Raw genomic sequence first — 26,867 nt, 5'->3', positions numbered from 1 at the left:
AATAAACTTGTGTCTCCATCTCCCCCCACCTCAACTAGCCTAGAAGCTTGCTGGGGACAGGGATGATCTTATTAATCTTTGTATCCCCAGCACAATGCCCTGCATGTAACAGGAGCCCAATAAATTCCTGTTGAAAAAAACAAACGAGGCATTCACCAGACTGTTCACTCCCTCGTGCCCCTCAGCACTTAAGGTACGCAGGGTAAATTGAGTACATGTTGCTTTGCAAATATCCCATCAGTGCCTGTGATGCAGTATAGCCTACCTCCTTCATTTGACTGGAAGCTCCCTGAAGGCAGGGGCTGTGGCCTGTCTCCTTTCCTTCCTCTAGATCTCCCCCTGGTGCTTAATACAGAGCTTGGCTCACTGGGTTGGTCAATGTGTTGACTAAGGCAGCATTCAAGAGAGAAACTGCAAACACGCTTCCCAGTGATCTTGAAGGAGGAGGACTCTAGAGCTTTTTACCTGAGCCATGCTGATTTCTCACTTAAAGCAACCCAAAAGTTCAGGAGTTTCTTGATCCACCTTTCCTTAAGACACTTTCGTTTGAAGAACTGTCACCAAATCACTGTAACAACTCCTTTGTGTCCTTTCAGTCCTGCTGCCATATTGAACTGCCTTTGTCTTCAAATAGAATTTAGTGTCCTCCAAAGGGAAGATAGCTGTTCCAAGAATCCCCGGTCTCCACTTGGCTCCTGCCTAACGTCTGAAGAAAAAGAGTCTGCCAGTCTTCGTCTTCCAACTGAATTCTGTCGATGAAGTTCCCGATCTGTTTCAGCAACCTGAAACCAGAAAGGGAGATGGGACTATTAGGTACAAAATCCTCAGGCCATACAACCTGTAGTGGGCTGAATCTGTTTTTTCTTTTTTGCCGGGCGCTCTCTTCGAAGCTCAGAAAGAGGACATTAGTCAAGAAGAGTTTTCTTTCTGGGTCAACAGAAGAAAACTGGTCTCCTGGGCAAGGAGGGGCGGCCAACAGGAGCAAAAGTAACTGAAGCCTCCTCTGGAGAAACTGCAATAGGCAACTGCTAGGATTTGCCAGCAGGAAATGGAAGAAGGGGGCGGAGGCCCTTCGGGGCTTTTGCGGCGAGTGGGCCGGCCCGCGGAGCGCGCACTCTATTGAGGCGGCTGCAATTGGGGTGGAGAAACGCTCAGGGGCGATCGCTGGGCGCTCGGGGAGCGGGCAGAAACCCGACAGGCAGTGCGCGCCCGGGCCGCCCCACATGTGCGCGTTCTCCGAATCCTCCTGAAGGTACGGAAACTCGCTACGGAGGGGGAAGGCAGACAGGCGAAGCGCGGCGCTGCGCATCCCCTCCCTCCCTCCAGCCAGCCTGCCAGCCAGCCAGCCAGCCAGCCGCTGCGCCCGCCGCACGAACCCACAGGAGAGCCCGAGAGCGCGGAGCAGCGCGCGAGGTGCGTGCTCGCGCCCGCGTCCCCTGCGAACAAGCCCCCTCTCCTGGGCCGGGGACGCGGTCGGGCTGGAGGACGCGCGGGCGGAGGGCAGTGCGCGCGCCCCTTCCCTCCCGGCGAGCCCCCTCCCTTCGCCACGCGCCCCTCCTCCCTTCCCCTCCCCCTTCCCGCGCGGCGCCCCACGGCCTGCGAGCTGCCCCAGCGCTGCCGTCTGACCGCACGACGCTGCGCGCCCTGGGGCGTGCTCCTACCTGCCAGGCGCGGCCTCCTGCTGTCGCCCCTGCCGCGGCGCGTCCTCTAGGCCCCAGCACCCCGTGCCAACCCCGTGGCCGCCGCTGCCCCCGTCGGGACCGAGGCAAGTTTACAAACACCAACCCGGGGCCCGTTTCCCCGGAAGCACTTCCCCCTCCCCCTCGTCCTCTTCGCCGAGCAGCAACATCCACTTCCGGGCTCGGGAGCCTGGACGGGCGGGGGCAGTCAGAAAGGGGGTGAGGCTGGGGACGCACAGAGGGGGTGCAGCTGGTGAGTGGGCGGGGCCGGCGCGCGGACGGACGGGAAGGGGGCGGGCCGGCAGTACGGCGCGTGCGCCGTCTTGCGGGCGTGCCCCGGTGGCCATCTTGACTGAGGGCAGGAACGAAGGCTTTGCAAAGGTTGTTCGCTGGTTGCTCGTTGAGAGGTTTTGCTAGGTGAGCTGGTTCAGACTCCTTGAAAAAGCGCCATCAGTCTCCCTTCCTTGCGGACGTTGTCCCTGTCGCTTCTGATCCTGGAGCCCCATATAAAGCCAGAATAGTTCATACCTGGCCTTTTCAGGCCCAGATGTGCAGATTCTGGGGTCACCCCGTTAGCTGGGAGAGGAGTTAACTTTTTTGCACACTCCGGCTGAGTGCGCTCAGCCCCAGTCTGAAAATGGGTGCCCTGGCCGCGGTGTGCGACCCCGAAGTCAGTCTGGTTACTTTATGCCGCTTCCCCTTTATTCCAGACCGTCCAGCGTCTAACACTGGCCTGGCCTGGTAAAAGCCCCAGGACTCCCCTCGGTAGGAGACTGTAGTCTTGTTGCAGACTTGACGACGCAGGGTGGTCCCTAGACCCGGTTGCACTAGGAAAATGGAAACTTGAGCCTTTCTGCAAATTCTACCCCAACTTTAGCTGGTGGGGAGGGGTCCTGCCAAAGATGGACTATGCCAAGTGCGCTTGATGGAAAGAAATTTCGATTCCATTTAGGCCCCAGCTTCTGCTGTAGGTGCTTTCAGGTTGCGAGTTAGGAGAATTAATGGGGATACCAAAAGAAAAAAAAATCTTTATTTATGAAAGAAGACAATTTCCAGACGCTGTTTGTACACAGATTTCACTTCCCTGAGTTCTCCATGTTTTGAGCCATTGTCATTGTGCTCTTAGGATCATCATAAAATTGAGATAAAATGGAGATAGAGAAAAGTAATCAGAAGTGTCTTTAATTTTTAAAAAATTAGCTTATACTTATTTTAATAAATCCACAGAACACAAAAGAATAAAAAGCAGAAAATGTTTGGTTTCTCCCTTTACTATCCCATGCTCATAAGGTAGTCACTTTTATCAGTTTGGTGTGTATACCTTCAGGTTTTTTTCTGTGTTCATACAAAAATACATATTTTTTATCCAGAACACACTTCTTGAGCACCTATAATGCACCAGGACCCTGTGCCAACCTAAGAGTGTATCTTAGACATCTTCTAAGTCAGTTCATATTTTTTAAATTGTTGCATAGTATCCAAACTTATGTTTGTATTTTAATTTGCCTGGACCCAACCTGATGAACATTTAGGTTAGTTTCAGGTTTTTTTGTTTTGTAAACAATGCCATAATGAACATCCTTCTATAATTATCCTTTTGCATCTATAGATAGATTTGTAGAGAGGATATTTGCATTTTAAGTTTTTAATAGATTCTGTGAAATTGAATTTCAGAAGTTTGTACCAGTTTGCATGTTTACTCAGAGCCATGTGTGAATGTTCACAATTCCTGCAACCTTGGCAATACTGGACGCTGTGAATTATTATTATTATTTTTTTTTGAGGAAGATTAGCCCTGAGCTAACATCTGCTGCCAGTCCTCCTCCTTTTGCTGAGGAAGACTGGCCCTGAGCCCATCTGTGCCCATCCTCCTCTACTTTATATGTGGGACGCCTTCCACAGCATGGCTTGCCAACCGGTACCATGTCCGCACCTGGGATTGGAACCGGTGAACCCCGGCCCACTGAAGTGGAACGTGTGCACTTAACTGCTGTGCCACCCAGCCGGCCCATGAACTTTTTATACAGTTGCCAGTTTGATAGGTGAAAAATAGTAATTTCATTGTTTTTTTTTAAATTTCTTTTCTGTGAGGAAGGTAGGCCCTGAGATAATATCTGTTGTCAATGTTCCTGTTTTGCTTGAAGAAGATTGTTGCTGAGCTAACCTGTGTGCCAGTCTTCCTCTAGTTTATGTGAGACACCGCCACAGCATGTCTTGAAGAGCAGTGCTAGGTCCGTGCCCAGGATCTGAACCTGTGAACCTCTGGCCATGCACAGCAGAACATGCGAACTTAACCACTATGCCACTGGGCCGCCCCCAGTAATTTCATTGTTTTAATTTGCATGTTATTAATAGTGAGGTTGAGCATCTCGTTGGTTTTTGACCATTTAAAATTTTTTTTTGAGCTGCTTGTTCATATTTTTTGCCCAGTAAGGAAAAAAGTAGATCATTTTGTCCATTTCTTATTGGTTGGTAGAGATCTTCTCTGTTACATTAACTTTTTATTTGTCATATGCATTTAAAATATTTTCTCTTAGTTTTTCATTTATCTTTCAACTTTTTTTTTAGAACAAAAGTTATGCTTTATGGGAAAATATTTGAAACATTCCAATCAAAGATAGAAACAAGACAAGAATGTGTACCATCAAAACTAATATTCTACTAGAGCTCCTGGCCACCCAAAAGTGTCATTATTTTTGTATGATGTAGACGTCTACAGAAAGAATCGATTGACAAAATACTAAAACTAGTGAGTTCAGCAACATGGTCAGATGTAAGATTAACAAACAAAAATTGTATAAATAAAATATAAGAACAATAACGAACCATAAAAATGTCATAGAATAAATGATCTCATAATAAGAAATATTACATTTTTAGAAATAGATTTAACAGGAAACTGCAAGTTGTATATTAAGAAAGTGAGACTATGTTAGTGAAAGACAAAAAGGGCTTGGTTATATGTCCGTGAATAGGAAGACTTACTGTTGTAGAGATACAAGTTTTTGCTCTAGATTAAGTTAAATTCTAATTCAAACAAAACTTTGCATGGAACTTAAGCTGATTTTAAAATTTAGGTGGAAAAGAATAATTGCAAGAGAAGCAGAAACCATTTTGGAAAACATTGAGTGGGTCAAATAATGAGTGGGGAAAAATAAAGCCATGAGGTATCTTTAACCACTTTAAAGGTGTCTTTCTTGACACAGAATTTTGAAAGTTTTACATAGTCAAATCTGCCTGTGGCTTTTAGGTTTTTGTGATATGCTATCTCAAGATTATAAAAATATTTCTCTGTATTTCCTTGTGGTATTCTTATAGTTGTGTATTTTCAGTTTATGTCTTCATCTCAGCTGCAGTTCACTTTTGTGTATGGTGAGAGGTAGTGAGAACTGCCAGAATTAAAAGGGACCAACAACGTGGTGGGAGAGGTCCTAGCCCAGAAGTCAGAAGATCAGCGATCTGGGCCTTCTCCCATGTCACCTTTGGAATCTTGGACAAATTAGTTCACTCTTTCTGGCCCAAGAGTCCTCATCTTGAAAACAAGGATGAATAAATAAATAACTTTTCAGGCTAATTTCTAGCACTTCCCTGAGGATCAAATGAGATCATAGATGAGAAGACTTTGAGAAGAAAAAAAAGCCCTTTGTGAATCTTCTAAGTTGTCATTAATGCAGATTTTTTGTTTATGCAAATCAAATGTAAGTGGAAATGTGGCATTATTTTTCAGTACCTGGAATAGTTGGTTGATTCACCAAGTGTTTATTTCGTGCCTTTGTGCAAGACCTTGGGAGAAGGGAGTGGAGACTCAAAAAGATGAAAACTAACATTATTTTTGTATTTAGTGCTTTACTTAAAGAAGGATAAGACTTAGGCCTCTCTCCCCAGGAATTTACCATCTGGAAGAGGAGAAGACAGAGTACCCTTAAGGAGAATTTGTGCCTCTGTGAATGTGGGTGTTGAGTCAGTGGGCTCTGTTAATAGGTACACAGCTCAGAGGTCAGTGTTTGCAATTCTCACAACAAGCTTGGCTGAAACTGCTTAAGAAGCAATGGCCTGATCCCTTTGCCCACAGGCAGGCCTCCTCCCACATGACCTTACCTCACTTCCTTGGCACACTCTTCCCTCAGGCCCAGCCCATCTTCTTCAAACAGTAGTGTAATAATTACCGATTAGTCTTTTCCTGCACCAGTTTTCTATGGCCTTTAGGAGAGCCTGAGTGTTTTCTCTTTGAAGGCTGCCCTGGGCTAACTGAGCAGAATTAACCAGCTGGCTTCCTTCGTGACTGGTCCACTCTCTTGAGGTGAGCATGCCTTTATTTTATGTGTGGGCCTCCCTGCTGGCCAGTTAGCTGGGGCACATAGGGCAGACACAGCACCCGGGTTAGTGCCGGGCTACAGAAGTAGGTACTCAGTCACTCTTTGCTGAACTAGCTGAACCTGTTCCTCTCTCTGAGAGCCAGTTGGGCTGTGTAATAAAAGTGAGCAGTATGTGGTTACCTTTGTTACCTGTTGGACCTTTTTGATGATAGTGCATCGAGGAGTTGGGAAACCACATGACCTACTAGGGCCGTTCCTTGAGTCTGGCGATTTGTACATATTGAAATTCTTGTTGCCCCTTAATTCCTCCTTAATCTTTTTTGTTGCTTAAAAATAACCTTCAGGGGCCGGCCTGGTGGCTTAGTGGTTAAGTTTGCGTGCTCCACTTTGGTGGCCCAGAGGACACAGGTTCAGATCCTGGGTGCAGACCTACATACCGCTGATCAAGCCACACTGTGGCAGCATCCCACGTACAAAATACAGGAAGTTTGACACAGGTGTTAGCTCAACGACAATCTTCCTCAAGCAAAAAGGGGAAGATTGGCAACAGATGTTAGCTCGGGGCCAATCTTCCTCATCAAAAAACAAGAAACCCCCTTTATTTGAATTACATAAGTAATATGAAGTTATTGTATAAAATTATAAAAATATAGAAGTGTATAAATAAGAAAATGAAAATCTATAATTCCCAAAGCTGGAAATAACCAGAGTTAATATTTTGAAGACTTTTTCCATCTTTTTCAGTCTTTGAAAAAAAAGGATGGGGAGTGACTGCAAATAGGTAAGGGGTTTCTTTTGGAGTGATGAAAATATTCTGGAATTAAATAATGTGATTGATGCACAACTTTGTGAATATACTAAAAACCACTGAATTGTACACTTTCAAAGGGCAAACTTGATGGATGTGAATCATATCTCAATAAAGCTGTTATTGTTCTAGAAGTGTTTGTAGATACGTACACACAATATTGTCTTTTTCCGAACTGAAGGTTGCTGCTTTCATGCTCTTTCACTGCCAAATGTTTTAGTATATGTTTTCTTCTTCTTTTTTTTTTTTTAAAGACTTTATTTTTCCTTTTTCTGCCCAAAGCCCTTGGTACATAGTTGTGTATTTTTAGTTGTGGGTCCTTCTAGTCGTGGCATGCTGCCTCAGCATGGCTTGATGAGTGGTGCCATGTCCGTGCCCAGGATTCGAACCGGCGAAACCCTGGGCCACCGAAATCCTGGGCCGCCAGAGCAGAACGTGAATACTTAACCACTTGGCCACGGGGCCAGCCCCAGCATGTGTTTTCTAAGAACATTCTTATACAACCACAATGCAATGATCAAATTCAGGAAATTTAACACTGGTAGAATACTAATATTTATGATGCTATTTGTAGTCAGATTCCACCAGTTATTACAATAATGTTCTTCATAGGTTTTTTCCTTCCTTATCCAGGAATTGATTTAAGATGACACATTCCTTTTGGTTTTTGTCTGTTTGTTTGTTTGTTTTTTAAAGATTGGCACCTGAGCTGACATCTGTTGCCAATCTTCTTTCTTTTTTTTTCTTCTTCTCGCCAAAGCTCCTCAGTGCATAGTTGTGTATTCTAGTTCAGGTCTTTCTGGCTCTGCTGTGTGGGATGCTGCCTCAGCGTGGCCTGATGAGCGGTGCCATGTCTGTGCCCAGCATCCGAGCCAGTGAAACCCTGGGCCGCCAAAGTGTGTGCGCGAACTTAACCACTCGGCCATGGGGCCAGCCCCTCCTTTAAATTGTTTTTAAGGAAAAGAATTTTTACAGCATTTTTCAGAGGAAAAAAGTGAAGCTTTATCCAAATTTTAGTGTTATGCTAATGTTTTTGAATGGGAGAGAGAAAGATCTAACAACATTTGAAGATTAAATAAAAAGGAAAAAAATCAGTCTAGGATGAGGAGGCAGGAGGTCAGTTAGAATCTAGGTCAGTTTGAGCAACCATTCGAAGATGGTGCTAGTCACTGAACCAGGGAACCCAAGGAGAAGAGCAGATTTGAAAGGGCTGATAGTGAGTTCACTTTTGGACCTATTGAGTGTGAAATGCCTGTGAGACTTCCAAATTAATCAGGTGGCTTCAAGGATCTGGGCTCAGGAGAGAGGTCTGGGATGAAGGAGTCACCAGCATGTAGCCTTGGGAATGGATGACATTGTCCAGGGAGAGATGCAGAATACGGATGAGAGAGACCCTGGGATAGAACCCTCAGGGACTAGCATTTAAGGGAGGGCGAGAGGCAGGTAAAATGCAAAGGAAACCAAGAAATGGGGTAGTCATATGGAAGCCAATGGAAGAAACTGTTTCAAGATGAAATGGCAAACCAAGATAGCTCCAGAGGGGTCAAATAGGATAAAGATGAGATGTGTCCATTGGATTTGGAGGCAGGGAAGATCTTGGTGACCTTGAAGGGGGAAGCTACATGGTGGTGGGTTGAGGAAAGTGAGAGAAGAGGAAGTGAAGACAGGGAGTGGAGACAACTCTTTTAAGGAGATTGGCTGTGAAGAGGAGGTGGCTGCAGTGGGAACATGTGAGAAGTTTAAACAATTTAAAATGGTGCGAGAAAGAGGTAGCAGGAAGGGGAGTTGAAGAAATGAGAGGGGATAATCAAGAGTATCCCTGAGGGAGAAGGAGAGGAAGCCTTTAGACCAGTGATTCCGACTCAGATATCTACAGGGCCAGGCAGGTAAAGCAAATGAGAGTGGTGGGCTGGTGTGGACTGAATGAAACATAATGCAAAATTCTAAGGGCCTGTGCCCCAGTGAGCTTGTGATGGGGTTGTATGTCTTCACCCGTTGCCATGCGCTTTGCAGAGCCCTCTTGTGGGAGGAATATGCCTCCTCACCCTGCCGCCCTAGGGCTTGCTTTGGTCAATAGGTTATGAGTAGATGTGCCATGTGCCAGGTCTGAGCCGAAGTTATGAGTTGATGCATGGTTTTCTCTGCCTTTTGCTCTTTTCCCTCTGCCCTGAGAATGCTGTGTCCCGGATAGGGACTATTCCTTCAGCCTGGGTCTTGGACATGAATCAGAGCTGTAACCAACTCCACCACCAGTGTAAACCATGAAAGAGAAATAAACCTCTGTTGTTGTAAGCCAATGGGACTTTTTTTTTTAAGATTTTATTTTTTTTTTATTTTTCCTTCTTCTCCCCAAAGCCCTCCAGTACATGGTTGTGTATTTTAGTTGTGGGTCCTTCTAGTGTGGTACGGGGGCGCCGCCTGAGCGTGGTTCGGTGAGCCATGCTAGGTCTGCATCTAGGATTCGAACCGATGAAACCCTGTGCTGCTGAAACAGAGCGTGCGAGCTTAACCACCCGGCCACGGGGCTGGCCCTGCCCGTAGGATTTTGAAGCCGTTAGTTACCATAGGAAAACTGACTACTACAGGAGTTCGACTAAAATAAAACTATGCTAAGATATCATTTTTTACTCAGATTAAAAAGATTCAGAAGTTGCCACAACATCCTCTGTTCCTGAGGCTGAGAACGTAGGCATTTTCATGCACTGGTACAAGCTGTGTGGATGCTGGCAGTCTTTATCAAAATTACAAATGCTGCCAGCTACGATCAAAGAGACTGAGAATTACAGGTCTGGCGAGGGTGTAGAGAAATTGGGACCCTCGTACATTGCTGATGGGAATGTAAATGGTGCAGCCAGTTTGAAAAACAGTATGGCAGTTCTGCAAAAAGTTACACATAGAGTTACCATAAGACCCACTCCTAGGTATGTGCCCAAGCGAATTGAAAACATATGCCTGCACAAAAATTTGTATGTAAAATTTCATAGCAGCGTTATTCACAACAGCCAAAAAGTGGAAGCAACCCAAATGTCCATCAGTTTATGAATGGATGAATAAAATGTGGTAGGTCCATACAATGGAATAGTATTTGGCCATAAAAGAGAATGAAGTACTGTACTGATATGTGCTACAACATGGGTGAACCTTGAAAACATTGTGCTGAGTGAAAGAAGCCTATCACAGAAGACCACATATCGTATGTTTCCGTTTATCTGAAAACAGGCAAATCTATAGAGGCGGAAAATAGATTAGTGGTTGCCAGAGGCTGGGGGGAAGGGGGACAGGGAGTGACTGCTAATGAGTTTCTTTTTGGGGTGATGAAAATGTTCTGGAATTAGATAGTGATGATTGTTGCACAGTTTTGTTTCTATGTGAAAACGCACTGAACTGTACAATTAAAGGGATATGTTTTATGGTATGTAAATTATATCTCAATAAAGCTGTTAAATTAGAAAAAAGAATGAGGAAGTTATATATACTTCTGATAAAAGATGATAAATATGATACTGATAAAAGATGGCCCATATATTGTTAACTGAAAAACAGCAAGGTGAGAACAGTGATTTATATGCTCTCTTCTGTGTGAAAAGGGAGAAAATAAGAATATATGTTCACTTTGGTTATTATTTGCATTAAAAACTCTGAAAGGATACCCAAGAAACTAATAAAAATGGTTACCTGGGGAGGTGGAGGTGGGAATGGGGTATATGAAATGGGGTGGCAATTAGACTTTTCAGTATTAATATTTTTATATATTTTGATTTTTGAACTACCTGAATACAGGACTTAGTAAAAAATAAAACAATTGAGAAGAAAACATAATGAAGGTGAAACTATGGTCATAATAAAGGGGCAACTCCAGCTATAGGTGATTGTCACTGTTTATTAATTAGTCCCCATGTTGCTAGGTCTTCTGACTTTTTTCACAAGGAAGCTGCAAGTTTCAGTATTAACGATTACTTTTAAAAGTTTTAAAACATGCTGTGCAAACAGAACGATGTCTATGAGTAGGAGTTGGCTCCCCCTCTCCAATTTGTGACCTGGGCTTTGCACAGTGGACCTCACCAGGCCAGGCCTGTGTTCTTCTGCTCTCCACTCCCTCTAGAGGCTACCCAAGTGCTCAGCACATAGTGGATCCTGGATAAATATTGGAGAGAGGGAGGGACCCAGAGTGCAGGTAACAAAAGGTTGAGTGAGTTTTGATGGCTTTTATTTTCTCTAAGAAATCTGAAATGACAGAAGGAAACGACGGGGAGAAGGTTGATAGGTCAATAGACTTGTGGGAAACTTTTTTTTTTGAAAGATTCTGTTTTTCCTTTTTCTCCCCAAAGCCCCCCAGTACATAGTTGTGTATTTTTAGTTGTGGGTCCTTCTGGTTGTGCTATGTGGGACGCTGCCTCAGCATGGCTTGATGAGCAGTGCCATGTCTGCGCCCAGGATTCAAACCAACGAGACACTGGGCCGCCTGCAGCAGAGCGCACGAACTTAACCACTCGGCCACAGGGCCAGCCCCTCTGCAACTTCTATTAGTTGACTTTTGGGCCTTTTAGATTAATCTTTTAAAGTTCTTTTCTCTTTTATTGTCCATCTTTTTATACTTTGATCTTTCTGTGTGATTTTTCTTGGCTTTGTTTTATTTCTAATTTTTCATTTCCGTTGTCATATTTTAAAAGTCCTAGAGCTTCTTCTTGTCCTTCAAGTATTCCTTTTTGAAAGCAACCTGTTTTCTTTATTGATGCAATATCTTCTTGAACTTTTGAGGCTTTCTCCTGCTCCCTGTTTTTGTCTTCTTTCGGCAAATCTCTTTTGTCAGTTTGTCTGTTTATACCTCGGGGGTTCATGTTAGGGGCCTTCCCCAGGTGTCTGGTAATCCTTGGCTGGCTGGCTGCTCACATTTAAGAGCGAGGCACTAAGGCATATTGGGAGGCCCAAGTGCCTGGACAGGCCTTATTGACCGTGGGCCTCTCCAGCTAGGTGACTGGACAAGGACTGAAATAAGAGCATCAGTAGGTCTCTTCTCTGGGCCTGTTGGGGTCAGTTTTTCTGGAGAGGAATCCTTCAGGCTCCTGGCCCTGGAGAGTTTACCCCTGGCCACTGGTTCTGAATGCTGACTGTGAGAAAGAAGTTGATTCAATATGTAACTTCCTCCTAAGCCCCCTGTGTTCGGTGCAGTGCCTTATCCTCACCTTCTGCTGTGCCTGGCGTCCCTGAGTCCCGGCCTCTCTGTTTCAGATTCTCTAGAAAACAAACCTCCTGCTGCTTTGGAAGTAGGGAGAGAGGAGGGGAGTTGCCTGGCTTAAGGGCCAGGGGGAGGAGAGTGATGGTCTAACTGTACCTCATACAAGTTTTCATCTAATTTCTATGTTTTCAGCTGTGCCCCTCCCCCCTGCCTTCCAAGGTAGCTAGTGGTTTCAACCCCTGAGGCTTTCGGGGCTTCTGCCCCAACCTTTCCCGTTGGCATAGCCCTTTGCAGCCGTGCTGGTTTTGATTTTCTGACATTTGCTAAACCAGTTACCACTTCTCATCTGCTTTCTGTCTTCTACGATTATTGACATCTCTCACGTCTTATCTCACTTCTCATTTGCTTTCTTCTTCTGGATTTGAAATTCCACTGATGCAGTTTTAGTGGGGTTTCAGTCAGGAGTAGTGGTAAACATATGTGCCTAATTGGAATGTGCGCAGAGACCATGAATTTACAGCGATATACATTTGAACGGTTTAGGTGGTTTTCACTAGCAGAATCCAGCCATCCTGGTGGGTTTGGCCAGTTGGATTGAGGCTTTGTCAGGTGGCTTTGGAGAAAGGACAGTCGGGCCAAGGAGTTGAGGATTTTGGACAAAGAGTGGTTGAAACAATGGACCGCACAACCAGGTTGTGTAAGTGAAGGAAAGAAAGATATGAGGAAGCTGATGTAAATTAAAGGCATTTATGGTCTAGAAATCCCATGACGTCAGAAAAACTTGTGAATTTTTTAGCAGACCTGCTTGGTCCTCCCAGCATCTTCTCAGCGTGTGGCTGAAGTGCTGTCCTAACTTGATTCAGGTCTCTTTGCTTTATCATTCTATCTTGTCAGTTAATATCCTCTTGCTTTTTAAAAAGAAAAACTCTGGGGGCCGGCCCCATGGCATAGTGGTTAAGTTCCAGTGCTCTGCATCAGTGGCCGAGGGGTCACAGGTTTGGGTCTTGGGCACAAACCTACACACTGCTCATCAAGCCATGCTGTGGCAGTGTCCCACACATAAAAAAATAGAGGAAGATGGGCACAGGTGTTAGCTAGTGAACTAAAGCAAAAAAGAGAAAGCAAAAAAGTCTTCCTTCCTCAAGCAAAAAAGAGGAAGATTGGCAACAGATGTTAGCTCAGAGCCAGTCTTCCTCACCAAAAAAAAAAGAAAAAGAAAAGAAAAAGAAAAGCTCTGTGTGGGTAGGCACCCTTCCTTCTCTCAAGTATCCAGGACAGGACTCTGAATGGGGAATGAGGTCAGTGATGCCTCACCTCCCTGTTTACCCCTGGAGGAAACTGGGAGGGTTCAGAGCCCCTGCCTCCAGATTTTGTTTCTGAGTGGTGACCAAGGTGGAATGGATAAGGAAGGTGCTGGCCAGGTGGACAGAGCTGTGGTCTTCCCTGCAGACTCTCTCTTCAGAGCTTTGGGAAAAGCCTCAGTCCAGCCAGGGATCTCTTTCTTCACTTGTGGTTCCCTCCTTGCAAACCCCTTGCATCCTGTTTCCCACCCGCACAGTGAAAGGAAAGTCTCCCTGATGTGTGCCGTGTCCAGCAGCCCGAGCGCCTGTGACCACCAGCAGAGGCCTTGGAGATTGTCTCTTTAAACCCCCATTTTACAGAAACCAAGGCCCCGAGGCTTCCTTGCTCCTGCCCAGTGGTCTTTGCACTACAGCAAACTCTGCCTGAGAGAGGCACACATGAGGAAGTGGAGCACGATGGTTAGGAGCCCCACAGGCCTGGGTTCACAGCCAGCTCGGCCACATGCTGGCTGCCTGATCTGGACAACTTCCATATGTCACGTCTCTGCAATCTCAGTTTCCCCATCTTTAAATGTGGGTGAGAGACGTAAGCTCCATGCTCACAAGGATTAGAATAATACACATTAAGTACGGAGTGTGGCATATGATAAGCACTTCAGCGGTTCCTATTCTTATTTATTTATTTATTTTTTGCTGGGAAAGATTTGCCCTGAGCTAACATCTGTTGCCAGTCTTCTTCTCTTTTTCTTATTTTCCCTGCCCAAAACCCCAGTACGTAATTGTATATTCTAATTGTAAGTCCTTTGAGTTCTTCCATGTGAGCCGCTGCCACAGCACGGCTACTGACAGACCAGTGGTGTGGTTCCGCTCCTGGGAACTGAACCAGGCTGCCGAAGCAGAGCACGCCAAACTTCAACTGCCAGGCCGTCAGGGCTGGCTTGGTTCCTATTCTTACTAGCTCTCTCCCTCTAGCCTCTCCACCTAAACAGCACTGCTGCCACCGTCAGGGGAGCTTGAGTGAGCACTGAGGAAGGATTGACTCTTTGATTCGCAAGGCCTGGGCCAGCTCTCCTATTTTTCCCCAAACCCACTCGACTGAGGAAAAGTTTAAGGGTGGGACCCCAAGGTCCCTTGGACCTGTGTTTTTAACTAGTGGGGGGTCCAGTGGTGTTGACAGTGGATTATATCAGAGCAGCCAAAAGGTGGAAGCTTCCTCCCTCTCCATGTTTTCTTGATCCTCTTGCCCCCTCATTTAGGGGGTTCCCCAGGCCTGTCTGCCCCTCTCTCCCTGGCCGTCTCTCTGAACATCCTCTCCGGGGGGGAATGGAGCCCATCACAGGCTTCAGCTGTGCCCTGACTCTCAAACCTGCTTTCCGTTCTAACATCTCATCAGAGCTCTGGGCCTGACCTCCTCATGCTAGTATCTGTAGCCCCAGGACACCTGCTCGTGGGTGAGTATTTCCAAGAAACAACCATTTTACTTTCCATCCAGCTTTGCCTTTCTGCGTCCCAATTTCTTTTAGGGGCACCATTATTTTTCCAGTTATCCGGGCTTGAAACCCCGGGGTCATCTTTGACTCTTCCTTCTCCTCCAGCGTAGATTCCATGTGTTGAATTCAGTGTAATCCAGTGAGTGGGCAAGGCTGCAGGTTCGTCTTTCTGTCCTTTCCTGCTGGCACCACCCTTATTCCAGCGTGGATCACCTCTTGCCTGGTTTATAGCAACGGCCTGTAATTCTTCTGCATCCTGCTGCCGTATACTGGTCTTCTGAGAGCATCAACTTCTTCACACTATTCCTTGCCGCAGAATCTTTCAGTGACCCCATTTCCTGCAGGATAGAATTTAGATTCCTTGGCCCGGCTGGCACTCAGGGCGCCCAATAATCTCGTGTATCTCTCCCCACCCTGCCCTTGCTCCCGTATCATCCTTGCAGACCCTCCCTTCAGCCAGCCAGGCGCCTTCACTGACCTTAGAACAAGCCATACTCATTCTTGGTGTAAGCTCATGGCATTCCTCTTCTACCCCCAATGCCTCTCTGCCTGCCTTTCACCAACCCTGTTTCTCCTGCCCACTTTCAAGATCCAGCTCCAGTCCCACTGCACATCTTCCCCAGTCTTCAGCCCCCGTCGATCTCCTCTGTTACTGAATAGCACTTGGGATCGGCATCTAGCCGTGCTCTGGGCTGTGACTGTTGCCTGTGCATCTGTGTCCTCCCACTGGGACAGGAGGCCTGGTCAGTCCCCAGCACCCTGTCATGAACACAGTCAGTGCTCACTTCGAACTGCTCCCTGCTCGTTGAGCACTCTCAGCCTGCAAGGCACAGGATCACTCTTGTCTAACAAAATGCTTCCTTAATGTGACCTCCTTTCCTTCCTGCTCCAGGAGAGGGCTTTAGAAATCAGGACAGTTCTGAAAAGGCTCTGGGGTTGGCAGGCAGAGGTTAGCCTCTGAGGCCTGCCTAAACCATTTCACCTCCACATCTCTCAGGCTCCCTCTCCCTCAGTCTCCAGGGTCACCTGAGGCAGTCTCCTGTACCTGCCCCCGCTGTCCTTGCTCCCACTGTGAGCCCTTTGATTCCCAGTAGGTAGCCTCTGTTCCTGCTGCCTCTCCGGTCCGCTCAACCCTGAAGTTCGTGTGGTACTTGTTTTTTGCCTTTCATCTCATTTCCTCCCTTCTTCATGTCAGCTAATGATTATTCAGGGGACTTATCTTAACCTGCTGTCCCTATCTCAAATCGTGTGAGTTCTCTTGAGGGCAAGGGTCAAGAGGGTGATATCACGGTCATGTGACTGTGCCTATGCCTCCCTCCCTCTGCTGCCTGGTCCTAACGTTCTGAAAAGCTAGTCGTGTACCCTGCCTCCAGCTCACCTGGACAGAGACCTGAGCAGAAACGTAAGCCTGTCATCTGTGCCTTAGGTGGGCAGTGGCCACTGGAATCCACCTGCACGGTGCTAACTGCCTTTTTCTTTCCCACCTGTTTCTGCCGGCTTTCTCCCTGCACGTGCTCACTCGCCCTTGTCTGTACCGTTCAGGCTGGGACTGAGCTGCAGGACTGGGACCTTTGGCGTATCGTGGGTTTGGGCTTCTTGCTGGTTAGGTCCAGGTGGGGTACACTGGCTGAGTAGGGAATGACTCCAGTTCTGCCCACAGATTCACCCTGATGGCTGACTCTGAACCGCTCCTCTCCCTTGATGGGGACCCAGTGGCTGCAGAAGCCTTGCTCCGGGATGTGTTTGGGATCGTTGTGGATGAGGTCATTCGGAAAGGGACCAGTGCCTCCGAGAAGGTGGGTCCTTCCTCCCTCCTCCTCCTGTCCATCAAACCTGGCTCAGAACCTTCCTCTTCCCACGAGGCTTCTCCCCAGAATTCATCACTGTCTCACAGTGTGCCTCAGGGGTATATAGTGGGTCGTACTCTGGTTTGTTTATCCTTGTTTGGGTGCTGCTTTGAAAATATTCCTAACCTGTTGTAAGTGCAAGTTGGCAGTGTCTTGTGTCTATGGAGTTGTGGTTCGGGCAGCTGGTCAGTGGGGTATCTCAGGGCCCCCAGAGTCTCCCGCTTCTCCTCCTAGGTCTGCGAGTGGAAGGAGCCGGAGGAGCTGAAGCAGCTGCTGGATTTGGAGCTGCGGAGCCATGGGGAGTCACGGGAGCAGATCCTGGAGCGGTGCCGGGCTGTCATCCGCTACAGCGTGAAGACCTGTGGGTCCTGGTTCTGGTGGGAGGAGTGTCTGGCATTTGTACCAAGCTTCACTCTGAGCTCCCTGCCCTCCTTCTCCAGGTCACCCTCACTTCTTCAACCAGCTCTTCTCAGGGTTGGATCCCCACGCTCTGGCCGGGCGCATTGTCACCGAGAGCCTTAACACCAGCCAGTGAGCCTCCCAAGGCCCCCTCCCTGCGCCCACAAAGGCTTTGGCCTTGCAGGAGACATACCTAGGGTTAGGGGAGGAGAATGGCTTTTGCCCCCTCTCTGTTTTCTGGGAATCCCTGCCTGCAGGCTTTCCCCTTGGACCCTTTGGACTCCCTTTCTCCAAGCCTTCTCAGGTCTCCTGACCCCAGTTTTTTCTCACTTGTCTCCCTGGTTCTTTGTCACCAACTTGTTCCCCTCTGTGGACCCTTCCCTCACTCATTCCATCCGACTCCTCTGAGTCTGGCCTGGCCGGCCCTCCCCGTTTCCCCCTTTCTCATTGTTCCCTGTCTGGCAGGTACACTTATGAAATCGCCCCCGTGTTTGTGCTCATGGAAGAAGAGGTCCTGAAGAAACTCCGGGCGCTGGTGGGCTGGAGCTCTGGCGATGGGGTCTTCTGCCCTGGTGTGTGAGAAGGAGGGAGGCCTTTCTTTGCCATTTTCAGGGATCCTCTTCCCACACCATTCTCTTGCTCTCAGCTGACAGGAGGGGTGATTTCTCTTTGTTTTCTCTCCAGCTGGGCTCGGGCCAAACTGGAGAGAAGCTGCTCAGCCCCCCGAATCCTTGTGTTTACCCAGCGCCTGCACGCTCTGGGCAGGGGCGCTGCTGTCCTGGGGGCAGCCCAGGATATCCAGAGGGTGGTCAGGGTGACCTCTGGATCCTGGGGCCATTCTGGGTCATCAATGTGCCGTTCATAGAGCCCTGAGAATTTGTGGTCAGGGAGCCAATCACTCGTGCTTCTTTGATCAGTTCCTCTGGGTAGAGAGGTCAGGGGAGGCAAGCTCCGGTTTTGACTCTCTGCCCCTCTCTTGCCACCACCCCCTCCCTGTGACAGGTGGCTCCATCTCCAACATGTATGCTGTGAACCTGGCCCGCTATCAGCGCTACCCGGATTGCAAGCAGAGGGGCCTCCGGGCACTGCCGCCCCTGGCCCTCTTCACATCGAAGGAGGTGGGAAGAGGCACAGGGCTCCACTGGGCTACTGATTCTAATCTCCAGCCAGCTGAGTCTGAGACTTATATCCTCCGGGCCAGCCTTCCCCCGGGCAGATGTGTTTCTTTCCAGTCAGGGGGGCTGAGTACATGCTCCTGTTCACCTTCCCTTCTATCTGGAGGTTGCGAAGGGGCAACCAATGCGGTGGACACAGTGCACACCCTTTCTACTCGGAGTGTGGTCTGTGGACCAGCAGCATCACCATCACCTGGGAGCTTGTTAGAAATGCAGGCTCTCGAGTCCCACTTCAGACCTACCGAATGTGAATCTGCATTTTACCAGATACTCTGGTGGTTTGCAGGCATGCGAACATTTGAGAAGCCCTGGTCTACAGGGTCTCATCTCTTGAAGCTCACACTTACCAGTATGTCTTCCCCATCCTCCCTGCCCTCTTGCCCCTAGCCTAATTGCCACCTCTGCCTTCCTCCACAGTGTCATTACTCCATCAAGAAGGGAGCTGCTTTTCTGGGACTTGGCACTGACAGTGTCCGAGTGGTCAAGGCAGATGAGAGGTGAAGGTCCTTCTGTCCACATGACTCAGACCCAGCCTGGCTCAGTGTACCTTCTTGCTGCCAGAAGCTCTGGCCTCAGGCACATGCCCCTGGTGGACCTCTCTCCCCTCTCTGTCCCTGCAGAATTGCCACTTCTGTCACCAGTGCCTGCTAGAGTCTCCCGCCCCATCCCTGAGATCTGTTTACCCCTCTTGGGGAAAGATCAGCATTGTGGCCTCTGCATTGCTCAGCCCACATTACCCTACTCTCGGCAATTTGCCTCCTAGCCTAGAGAACCTATTACTTCTCTACCCACTCAGTTTTCTTTTCCAGAGGGAAAATGATCCCTGAGGATCTGGAGAGGCAGATCAGTCTGGCCAAGGCGGAGGTGAGTGAGTGAGGGGCGCTGGGGCAGTGGAGCAGGACCCCTCTGTCCCTTTCTTGGAGGATTCTTCGGGCTCTCCCTGCTCAGGGCACCCTCATCCCTCTCCTTGGTCTCCATGCCTGTCTTCCCTGTGGGCTGAAGGGATGGGTGGGGAGCCTGAGGGGCGAGGACGCTCTGCGGTGCTCTCAGGGACTCTGCTGACACCACAGGCGGGAGCGGAGCCCGAGAGGCAGGAGCAGGACTGAGTCAGTGAGTGGAGCCCCAGGCAGCACCACGGGAAGGATGTGGGATCTTTTGGAGCTTCTTTTACTTAGCATAGTAAGTGCAGTGTAGCGTGGAAGGCTTCTGGGGGCCGGGAGGGTCCGTGCAGGGAGATGCTCAGGAAGATGCGCGGCTCCGGGGTGAGGAGCGCAGGCTTGGAGTGGCGGGAATGTGGGGGCACCCGCGCCCTCCTCCACGCTGGGGGATACGTGAACTGCTGCAGCCATCCTGGAGGGCATTTTGGTACCATCTATACAATTGTTAAATGTATCCATCCACTGATTCAGAGTCCAGCTGCAAGGATTTATTCTATAACTCGTCATCACAAGTGCTTGGAATTCTGTGCCCCGGAACAAAGCGTCAAATTAAAAAAACTGTAAATGCCCATCACATAAGTTACGGTGTAGCTGTGTGTCTCAGTTTCTTCCTTTGTAAAATGAACTGAATATAGAACTCACCACATAGGGTTGTCGTAAGGATTGAATGAATCTGGGTATGGAAAGCACAGAGAAGAGTGAAGCGCTGTATAAATATGGGCTGCCATGATTATTGTTGGTGGTATCGTTTTCATTGGAATACTGTGTAGCCAATTAAAAGAATAAGGTGGGAATATACACAGTAACATGAAACTACCTCTACTATATATTGAAGTATATGTCGCAGAATAGAGTGGACACTTTGAGACTATTGTTATTTAAAACAATGTATATTTGTTGATATCTGAATGTTACCTCTGAGCAGCAATTAGAATAGTGGAGTACCACTTTTATTGTATAAGCTTTTTTTGGTAATAGCTTTATTGAGGTATAATTCACATGCCATAAAGTTCACTCATTTGTAGTATATAATTCAGTGGTTTTTAACCTATTCACAGAGTTGTGCAACCATCACTACAGTCAACGTTAGAACACTTTTATCAGCCCAAAAGGAAACCCCCAACCTTGAGCCATCAATCCCCACTTCTTCCATCCCTCCCATTAAGCGACTGCTAATCTACTTTGTATCTCTCTGGATTTGCCTATTTTGGATTTTTCGTATAAATGGAATCATACTATAGATGGTCTTTCGTGATGAACTTTTGCTTAGCATAATGTCTTGAAAGTTCATCCATGTTGTAACATATACCAGTACTTCATTCTTCCTTATTTTATTTTTTTTGTGTGAGGAAGATTTGCCCTGGGTTAACATCTCTTGCCAGTCTTCCTCTCTTTGCTTGAGGAAGATTGTCTTTGAGCTAACATCTGTGCCAATCTTCCTCTATTTTATGTGGAATGCTGCCACAGTGTGGCTTGATGAGTGGTGCTAGGTCTGCACACGGGACCTGAACCTGTGAACCCCAGGCTGCCAAAGCGGAGCACACGAGCTTAACTACTACGCCACTGGGCCGGCCCCTCCTCCTTATCGCCAAATAACATTTCATTGTATAGATATACCACATTTTACTTATCTCTTCCTCAGTTGATGGACATTTGGGATGTTTCTACTTTTTGGCTTTTATGAATAATGCTACTCTGAACGTTTATGTACAAGTTTTTGTGTTTTTTTTTAAGATTTTATTTTTCATTTTTCTCCCCAAAGCCCCCTGGTACATAGTTGTATATTTTTTCAGTTGTGGGTCCCTTCAGCTGTGCCATGTGGGACAGCGCCCCAGCATGGCCTGATGAGCAGTGCCATGTCCACGCCCAGGATCCGAAGCGGCAAAGCCCTGGGCCACTGAAGCAGAGCACGCGAACCCAACCACTCGGCCACGGGGCAGGCCCCCTATGTAGAAGTTTGTGTGTGAACATGTTTTCATTTCTCTTGGTTATATACCTGGGAGTGGAATTGCTGAGTCAAATGATAACTCTATATTTAACCTTTGAGTAACTGCCAGACTTGTGTTCTAAAGTGGCTGCATCAGTTTACAATGCCACCAGCAGTGTATGAGGGTTCCAGTTTCTCTACATCCTCACCAACACTTATTTCTCTTTTTGATTGAGCCGTCTTAGTGGGTGTGAAGTGGTACCTTGTGGTTTTGATTTGCATTTCCCTCTGACTAATGATGGTGAGCATCCTGTCATGTGCTTCTTGGCCATTTGTATGTCTTTGGAGAAATGGGCAGATCCTTTGCCCAGTTTTTAATTGGGTTGTCTTTTCTAATTGACTTGTAAGAGTTCTTCCTCTATTCTAGATACAGGTCCCTTATCAGATATATGATTTGCGAATATCTTCTTCCATTCTATAAGTTGCCTTTTCACCTCTTTGATGGTGTCCTGTAAAGCACAAAAGTTTTAAATTTTGATGAGGTCCAGTTTATCTTTTTTTTTTTGGGTTGCTTGTACTTTTGGTGTCATATTTAAGAAGGCTTTGCCTAACCCAAGCCCACAAAGATTTACTCCTATATTTTCATGTAAGAGTTTTGTAGTTTTAACTTTTACATTTAGTTCTATGATCTGTTATAGGTTAATATTTGTGTATGATATGAGAAAGGGGTTCAACTTCATTCTTTTGCATGTGGATATCCAGTTGTCCCAGCACTGTTTGTGAAAAGACTGTTTTCCCCCCCAGTGAATTGTCCTGGCATCCTTGTTGAAAATCACTTCACTGTAATTGTGAAGGTTTCTTTCTGGATTCTCCATCTATTCCATTGATCTGCATGTCTGTACCGTCGACCACATTGTCTTTATTAATGTAGCTTTGTAATAAGTTTTGAAATCAGGAAGTGTGAGTCCTCCAACTTTGTTCTTCTTTTTCCAGATGGTTTTGGCTGTTCTGGGTCCCTTAAATTTCCATATGAATTTTAGGGCCAGCTTGACAATTTCTCCAAAGAAGTCACCTGGGACTTTGGTAGGAATTGTATTCAGTCTGAGATTCATGAACATGGAATGTCTTTCCATTTATTTAGGTCTTCTTTGATTTCTTTCAACAATGCTTTGTTGTTTTCAGAGTATAATTTTGCACTTCTTTTGTTAAATTTATTTCTAAGTATTTTATTCTTTTTGATGTTCTTGGAGATGAGATTTTCCTAATTCCATTTTTGGATTGTTCATTGCTAATATATAGAAATACAATTGATTTTTGAGTGTTGATCTTATACCCTGGAAACTTGCTGAACTCATTTATTAATTCTGATAGTTTTTTAGTGGATTCCTTAGGGTTTTCTAGATACAATATCATGGTATCTGTAAATAGAAATAGTTTTGCTTTTTTCCTCTCCAATCCAGATGCCTCTTATTTATTTTCTTACTTAATTGCCCTGCTAGAACCTCAGTACAATGTTGAATAGAGGCGGGGAGAGTGGACATCTTGTTTTGTTCCTGGTCTCGGGAAGGCTTTTAGTCTTTCAGCATTGAGTACGATGTTAGCTGTGGATTTTTCGTAGATGCCCTTTATTGGGTTGAAGAAGTTCCTTTTGCTTCCTAGTTTGTTGAGTGTTTTTTTGTCACAAAGGAGTGTTGGATTTTGTCAAATGTTTCTTCTCTGTCTATTGAGATGATCCATAGACCACACTGAGATGTGTTTTTTTTCCTGTGTTTTGTTGATGGGGTACATTACATTAATTATTTCTGGATGTAAAACCAAGCTGGATTCCTAGGACCAGTCCCACTTTGTCCTGGGCTATAATTCTTTTTCTACGTTGCTGATTTGGGTTTGTGCTAGTGTTTGTAGATTTTTATGTCTATATTTATCAGTGATATTGTCTGTAGTTTTCTTTTCTTGTGCTGTTTTGTCTGGTTTTGGTATCAGGGAAATACTCGCCTCAGAGGGTGATTTCAGAAGAATTCCCTCCTCTTCTGTTTTTTGAAAGTTTGTGAAGAACTGGCATCAGTTCTTTTTTAAATGTTTTGTAGAATTCATCAGTGAAGCCATCTGAGCCTGGGCTTTTCTTTGTGGTAGTTTTTTGAATACTAATTCAATTTCTTCATAAACTTTTGTACTATTAGAATTTCTAAAATAGCATTTTGATTTTCCAGTAAGACATGAACGTTTTTTGAGAGTATGACCTTTGGAAATAGACATCAGACAGACCTGGGTTTGAATTCCATCTCTGGAGCTTCAGCTTGGGGGCAGGTTTCTTAACACCTCTGACTCTCTGTCCTCACCTGCGAATTGAAGGGGACAGTAACACTGAAGAGTTTAGAGCTGGGCCCTGGCACCAGGCTCTCGGTAGCTTTTGAGATGACGTCACAGCCTCTTTCTCCCTCTGCATTTTTGCCATAGGGTGCTGTGCCATTCCTGGTCACTGCCACCTCTGGCACGACCGTGCTGGGGGCCTTTGATCCCCTGGAGGCGATTGCTGATGTGTGCCAGCGTCATGGGCTGTGGCTGCATGTGGACGTGAGTGGGACTTGGGGCTGAGGGTGGGGTGGGCTGAGCTGAGGCCAAGGCCCACGTTGTTCCTTCTGCTCCACAGGCCGCCTGGGGTGGGAGTGTCCTGCTCTCACAGACACACAGACATCTCCTGGCTGGGATCCAGAGGTACATACTGCCCCCCACTCCCTGAATCCCACCCTTCAAATCCCCGATCCAGAGATTAGTCGTGGACTAGGGAGCTTCGGATGGGAGTGGGGCAAGGAGGTTGGTGGGAAGGGCATTGGAGAGTTGGTTAATCGGGGCTGGGAGGGCAGACGTCAGGTGGGGCAATTCCTGCTGACTGCTGGGCTGGGGTGAGACTAAGCCCCTTTACTGGAGATCTGGAAAAGGAGGGGGGCTCTGGCTGGGCAGCGGACCAAGAGGAGGAGCCGCTGCCCCAGCGTCACTCTGCTCCCCCAGGGCGGACTCCGTGGCCTGGAATCCCCACAAGCTCCTCACAGCAGGCCTGCAGTGCTCAGCTCTCCTGCTCCGGGATACCTCGGTGGGTCTGCCCCCGCCGCTGGCCTGCCTCCAGGGGGACCTCTGTCTTCTTTTCTAGCCCACTTTAGAGGGGGTCCTGGCCTTACTGTTTTCTCCTTACCATCCCACCTGAAGCTGAATGTCTGCGACCACCCTAATCCCCTGCAGTGGGCTCCCTCATCCCTCTCCCCAACCCCGTGGCCTGTCTTCATGCAAAGGAAAAACTTCCAGCTTGAAGTTGTAATCAGGTGGAGTTTGGAAGAACTCTGGATATTGGGAAAAAACCCAGAGAAGGGGGTCTGAGTCCGCCAACAGCCCTCCCATCATGCCGCCTGGCTCCAGGGGAAGATGTGGGCGGAATGCACTAAGAAATCCCCCGGTGCAGCCCTGGGGAATCCTCCATGGGGGGCGTGGGGTCTGACAGTCTCCCCACCCCACCCCCAGAACCTGCTCAAGCGCTGCCACGGGTCCCAGGCCAGCTACCTCTTCCAGCAGGACAAGTTCTACGACGTGGCTCTGGACACAGGAGACAAGGTGGTGCAGTGCGGCCGCCGCGTGGACTGTCTGAAGCTGTGGCTCATGTGGAAGGCCCAGGGCGGGCAAGGGCTGGAGCAGCGAGTGGACCAGGCCTTCGCCCTTGCCCGGTAGGAGTGGAGCAGTCCCAGTTCCCCTCCCCAGCATCCATCCCCTGCACCCCTTTGCTGCTCTCGGTGTCTCTCAGCTCATTCTCTGAGTCTCTTCTGTTTCTGTGTCTGTGCCTCTCCTCCTCCATCTGTGATTTCTCACTCTATTCGCAGGTACCTGGTGGAGGAATTGAAGAAGCGGGAAGGATTTGAGTTGGTTATGGAGGTAACACCAAGCCCATGAAGGAGGGCTCTGTGATGCCTGGCTACCGGCCCCAACCCTGTGCTCTTTGGCATCCCCCCCACCCCCCAGCCTATCCCTCACGAGTCCTGATGGGGGAAGAGGAGAGTGGGAGGGGAACGGTCCCCTTCCTCGGCTCACATCTTCCCCTCTCTCCTTCCTCCCAGCCTGAGTTTGTCAACGTGTGTTTCTGGTTCGTCCCGCCCAGCCTGCGGGGGAAACAGGGGAGTCCAGATTATGCGGAAAGGCTTGCCAAGGTAGGCTCTCTCGTCCCACTTATCGGGAACTGATGCAGCTGGTGCGCTTCCGCCCCCTGCTGGCTCTGAGTGGCATGGCAGGTCCCTTTGTTAGTCCTGCTTCTGAGATGGGGATGTGAACTGGACGACACCAGTTTGTCCTCATTTCTGTGGGGGTGGGGGTGGGAATAAGGCATATTTCTGGAAAGTAATAAGAAGACAGAAAGGGGCATGACAGGAGAACTCACCAGTGTGTGATACATAAACCCTGTGCCGGGCCTTCTGCTGGGAGCTCACGCCCAGGATAGAGATGTGAGACGGAAAGATCATGGAAGAGCTTTATTCAGTGATGCTGGGGACGGCACAACCCAGTAAGGCCAGTCCACACGTGCCTCCTGGAGGCAGAGATCTGTCGTGTCCTAGTCCCTAAGGATAGATTGGTACTAGCTGCTGCAGATGATCTAAAAGGACAAGAACATTCTTGCCCTTAGGGAGTTATATTTTGGAAAACAAGAGTTACCTATTCGAAACCAATGTGTTCAAGGCAATCTTGTAAACTACACGTTAGATCACAGGGTACAGATCAAAAATATTGCAGGAATTCAGAGAGAGGAGAAGAAGGTGCTAAGGATGCCCCGGGCTTAAAGTTAGACTAAAGCAGTGTTGGGATTCAGGGACAAGTCAGGATTTGGCAGGAAATGGCCCCTGTGACAACTTGGAGACAGGTGAGATGGAGAACAATGCAGAAGGTGGAGAAGGCTAAGCAGGTTGAATGTGGTAGAAAAGGTAAACTGGGGCCACAGTCACCATCTGAGCAATGAGAGCTGCATCCGAAGGCGGCTGCATGGGAGGGAAATGCTTCTCGGGGAGCCAGGCTGGCCAGGAAGGCAGCCCACCCCCTCACCTGACCCCAGGCTGCAGCTGGATGCGCTCCCCACCCCTTCCACAGGTGGCCCCGGTACTTAAAGAGCGCATGGTGAAGGAGGGCTCCATGATGGTTGGCTACCAGCCCCACGGGACCCGGGGCAACTTTTTCCGCATGGTTGTGGCCAACCCGGCTCTGACCCAGGCTGATATGGACTTCTTCCTCAATGAGCTGGAACGGCTAGGCCAGGACCTCTGAGCCCCCTCCTTGCCACTGGGCGTGGCATCCCGGCCCCACCCGCCCTGTGTGTTCCCCGCTGTCTTCTCAAGAACAGCCTTCCTAGGAAACACAGCGGTCTTAACAATGTTTATATGCTTTGACCCACTAACTCTCCTATTCGATATTTGATATCAGGAAGATGTTTAAATGAATAGTATATCCATATGGTGGGATGTTGTTCTGCCATTGAAATTATGTTTACAAAGAAGATTTTTATTGCTATGAAAAAAATAATTTTAATATAACGTTATGTTGAAAAAGCTGGATACGAGACTTTATTTATAGTAATATCTGGGCTATATTTAAAAATTTACATAGGAAAAGACTGATGAAATGAAATATGCCAAAATGTTAATATTAATAGTTTTCCCTGGGATAGAATTATAGGCAATTTAAAAGTGAACTTCTTTATACCTTTTGTGCTCCCCCCTTCTAGTATATAATGAATATGTGTAAGTTTTGTTATAGGAAACTAATAAAGTTAAAATTTCAACTGTA

The 26,867-nt window shown here is 47.6% G+C and overlaps 2 protein-coding genes across 16 annotated transcripts in view; one reads left to right on the top strand and one right to left on the bottom strand.

Moving 5' to 3' along the window:
• The window catches only part of ZNF740 (zinc finger protein 740), a 10,403-nt gene extending 8,553 nt beyond the window's left edge, over positions 1-1,850 (bottom strand). For 2 of the 5 annotated variants that reach the window (XM_014847509.3, XM_014847512.3), the window contains exons 1-2: positions 1,662-1,829; positions 266-782 (exon numbers count right to left, since the gene is read on the bottom strand). In XM_014847509.3, coding sequence (XP_014702995.1) covers positions 266-274 — 9 coding nt within the window. In that variant the 5' untranslated portion in view covers positions 275-782; positions 1,662-1,829. Of the gene's footprint in view, positions 1-265; positions 783-1,661 lie in introns of those variants that run through there. The other 3 variants (XM_014847511.3, XM_014847508.3, XM_070495063.1) reach the window with 3 other exon arrangements.
• CSAD (cysteine sulfinic acid decarboxylase) lies at positions 1,077-26,867 on the top strand. 11 transcript variants are annotated; one of them, XM_044756204.2, is made up of 16 exons: positions 1,077-1,413; positions 5,913-5,979; positions 16,431-16,566; positions 16,852-16,978; positions 17,058-17,148; positions 17,482-17,588; positions 18,019-18,134; positions 18,609-18,688; positions 19,001-19,055; positions 23,514-23,630; positions 23,707-23,771; positions 24,066-24,147; positions 24,570-24,769; positions 24,923-24,974; positions 25,157-25,246; positions 26,175-26,867. In XM_044756204.2, exons 3-16 carry the CDS (start codon positions 16,441-16,443, stop codon positions 26,346-26,348), a joined length of 1,482 nt encoding a protein of 493 aa, XP_044612139.1. In that variant the 5' UTR covers positions 1,077-1,413; positions 5,913-5,979; positions 16,431-16,440; the 3' UTR covers positions 26,349-26,867. The 11 variants fall into 11 exon arrangements, with proteins under 11 accessions (XP_044612139.1, XP_014702985.1, XP_044612141.1 ...); XM_070495059.1 differs by lacking the exon at positions 1,077-1,413 and adding an exon at positions 2,024-2,096; XM_070495060.1 differs by lacking the exon at positions 1,077-1,413 and adding an exon at positions 6,740-6,776 and having other exon boundaries at positions 5,869-5,979.

This window comes from Equus asinus, chromosome 22 (genome assembly GCF_041296235.1).
Source record: "Equus asinus isolate D_3611 breed Donkey chromosome 22, EquAss-T2T_v2, whole genome shotgun sequence".
NCBI lineage: Eukaryota > Metazoa > Chordata > Mammalia > Perissodactyla > Equidae > Equus > Equus asinus.
Note: the sequence above shows the minus strand (reverse complement) of the source record. Positions and strands in the feature narration are given on the sequence as shown.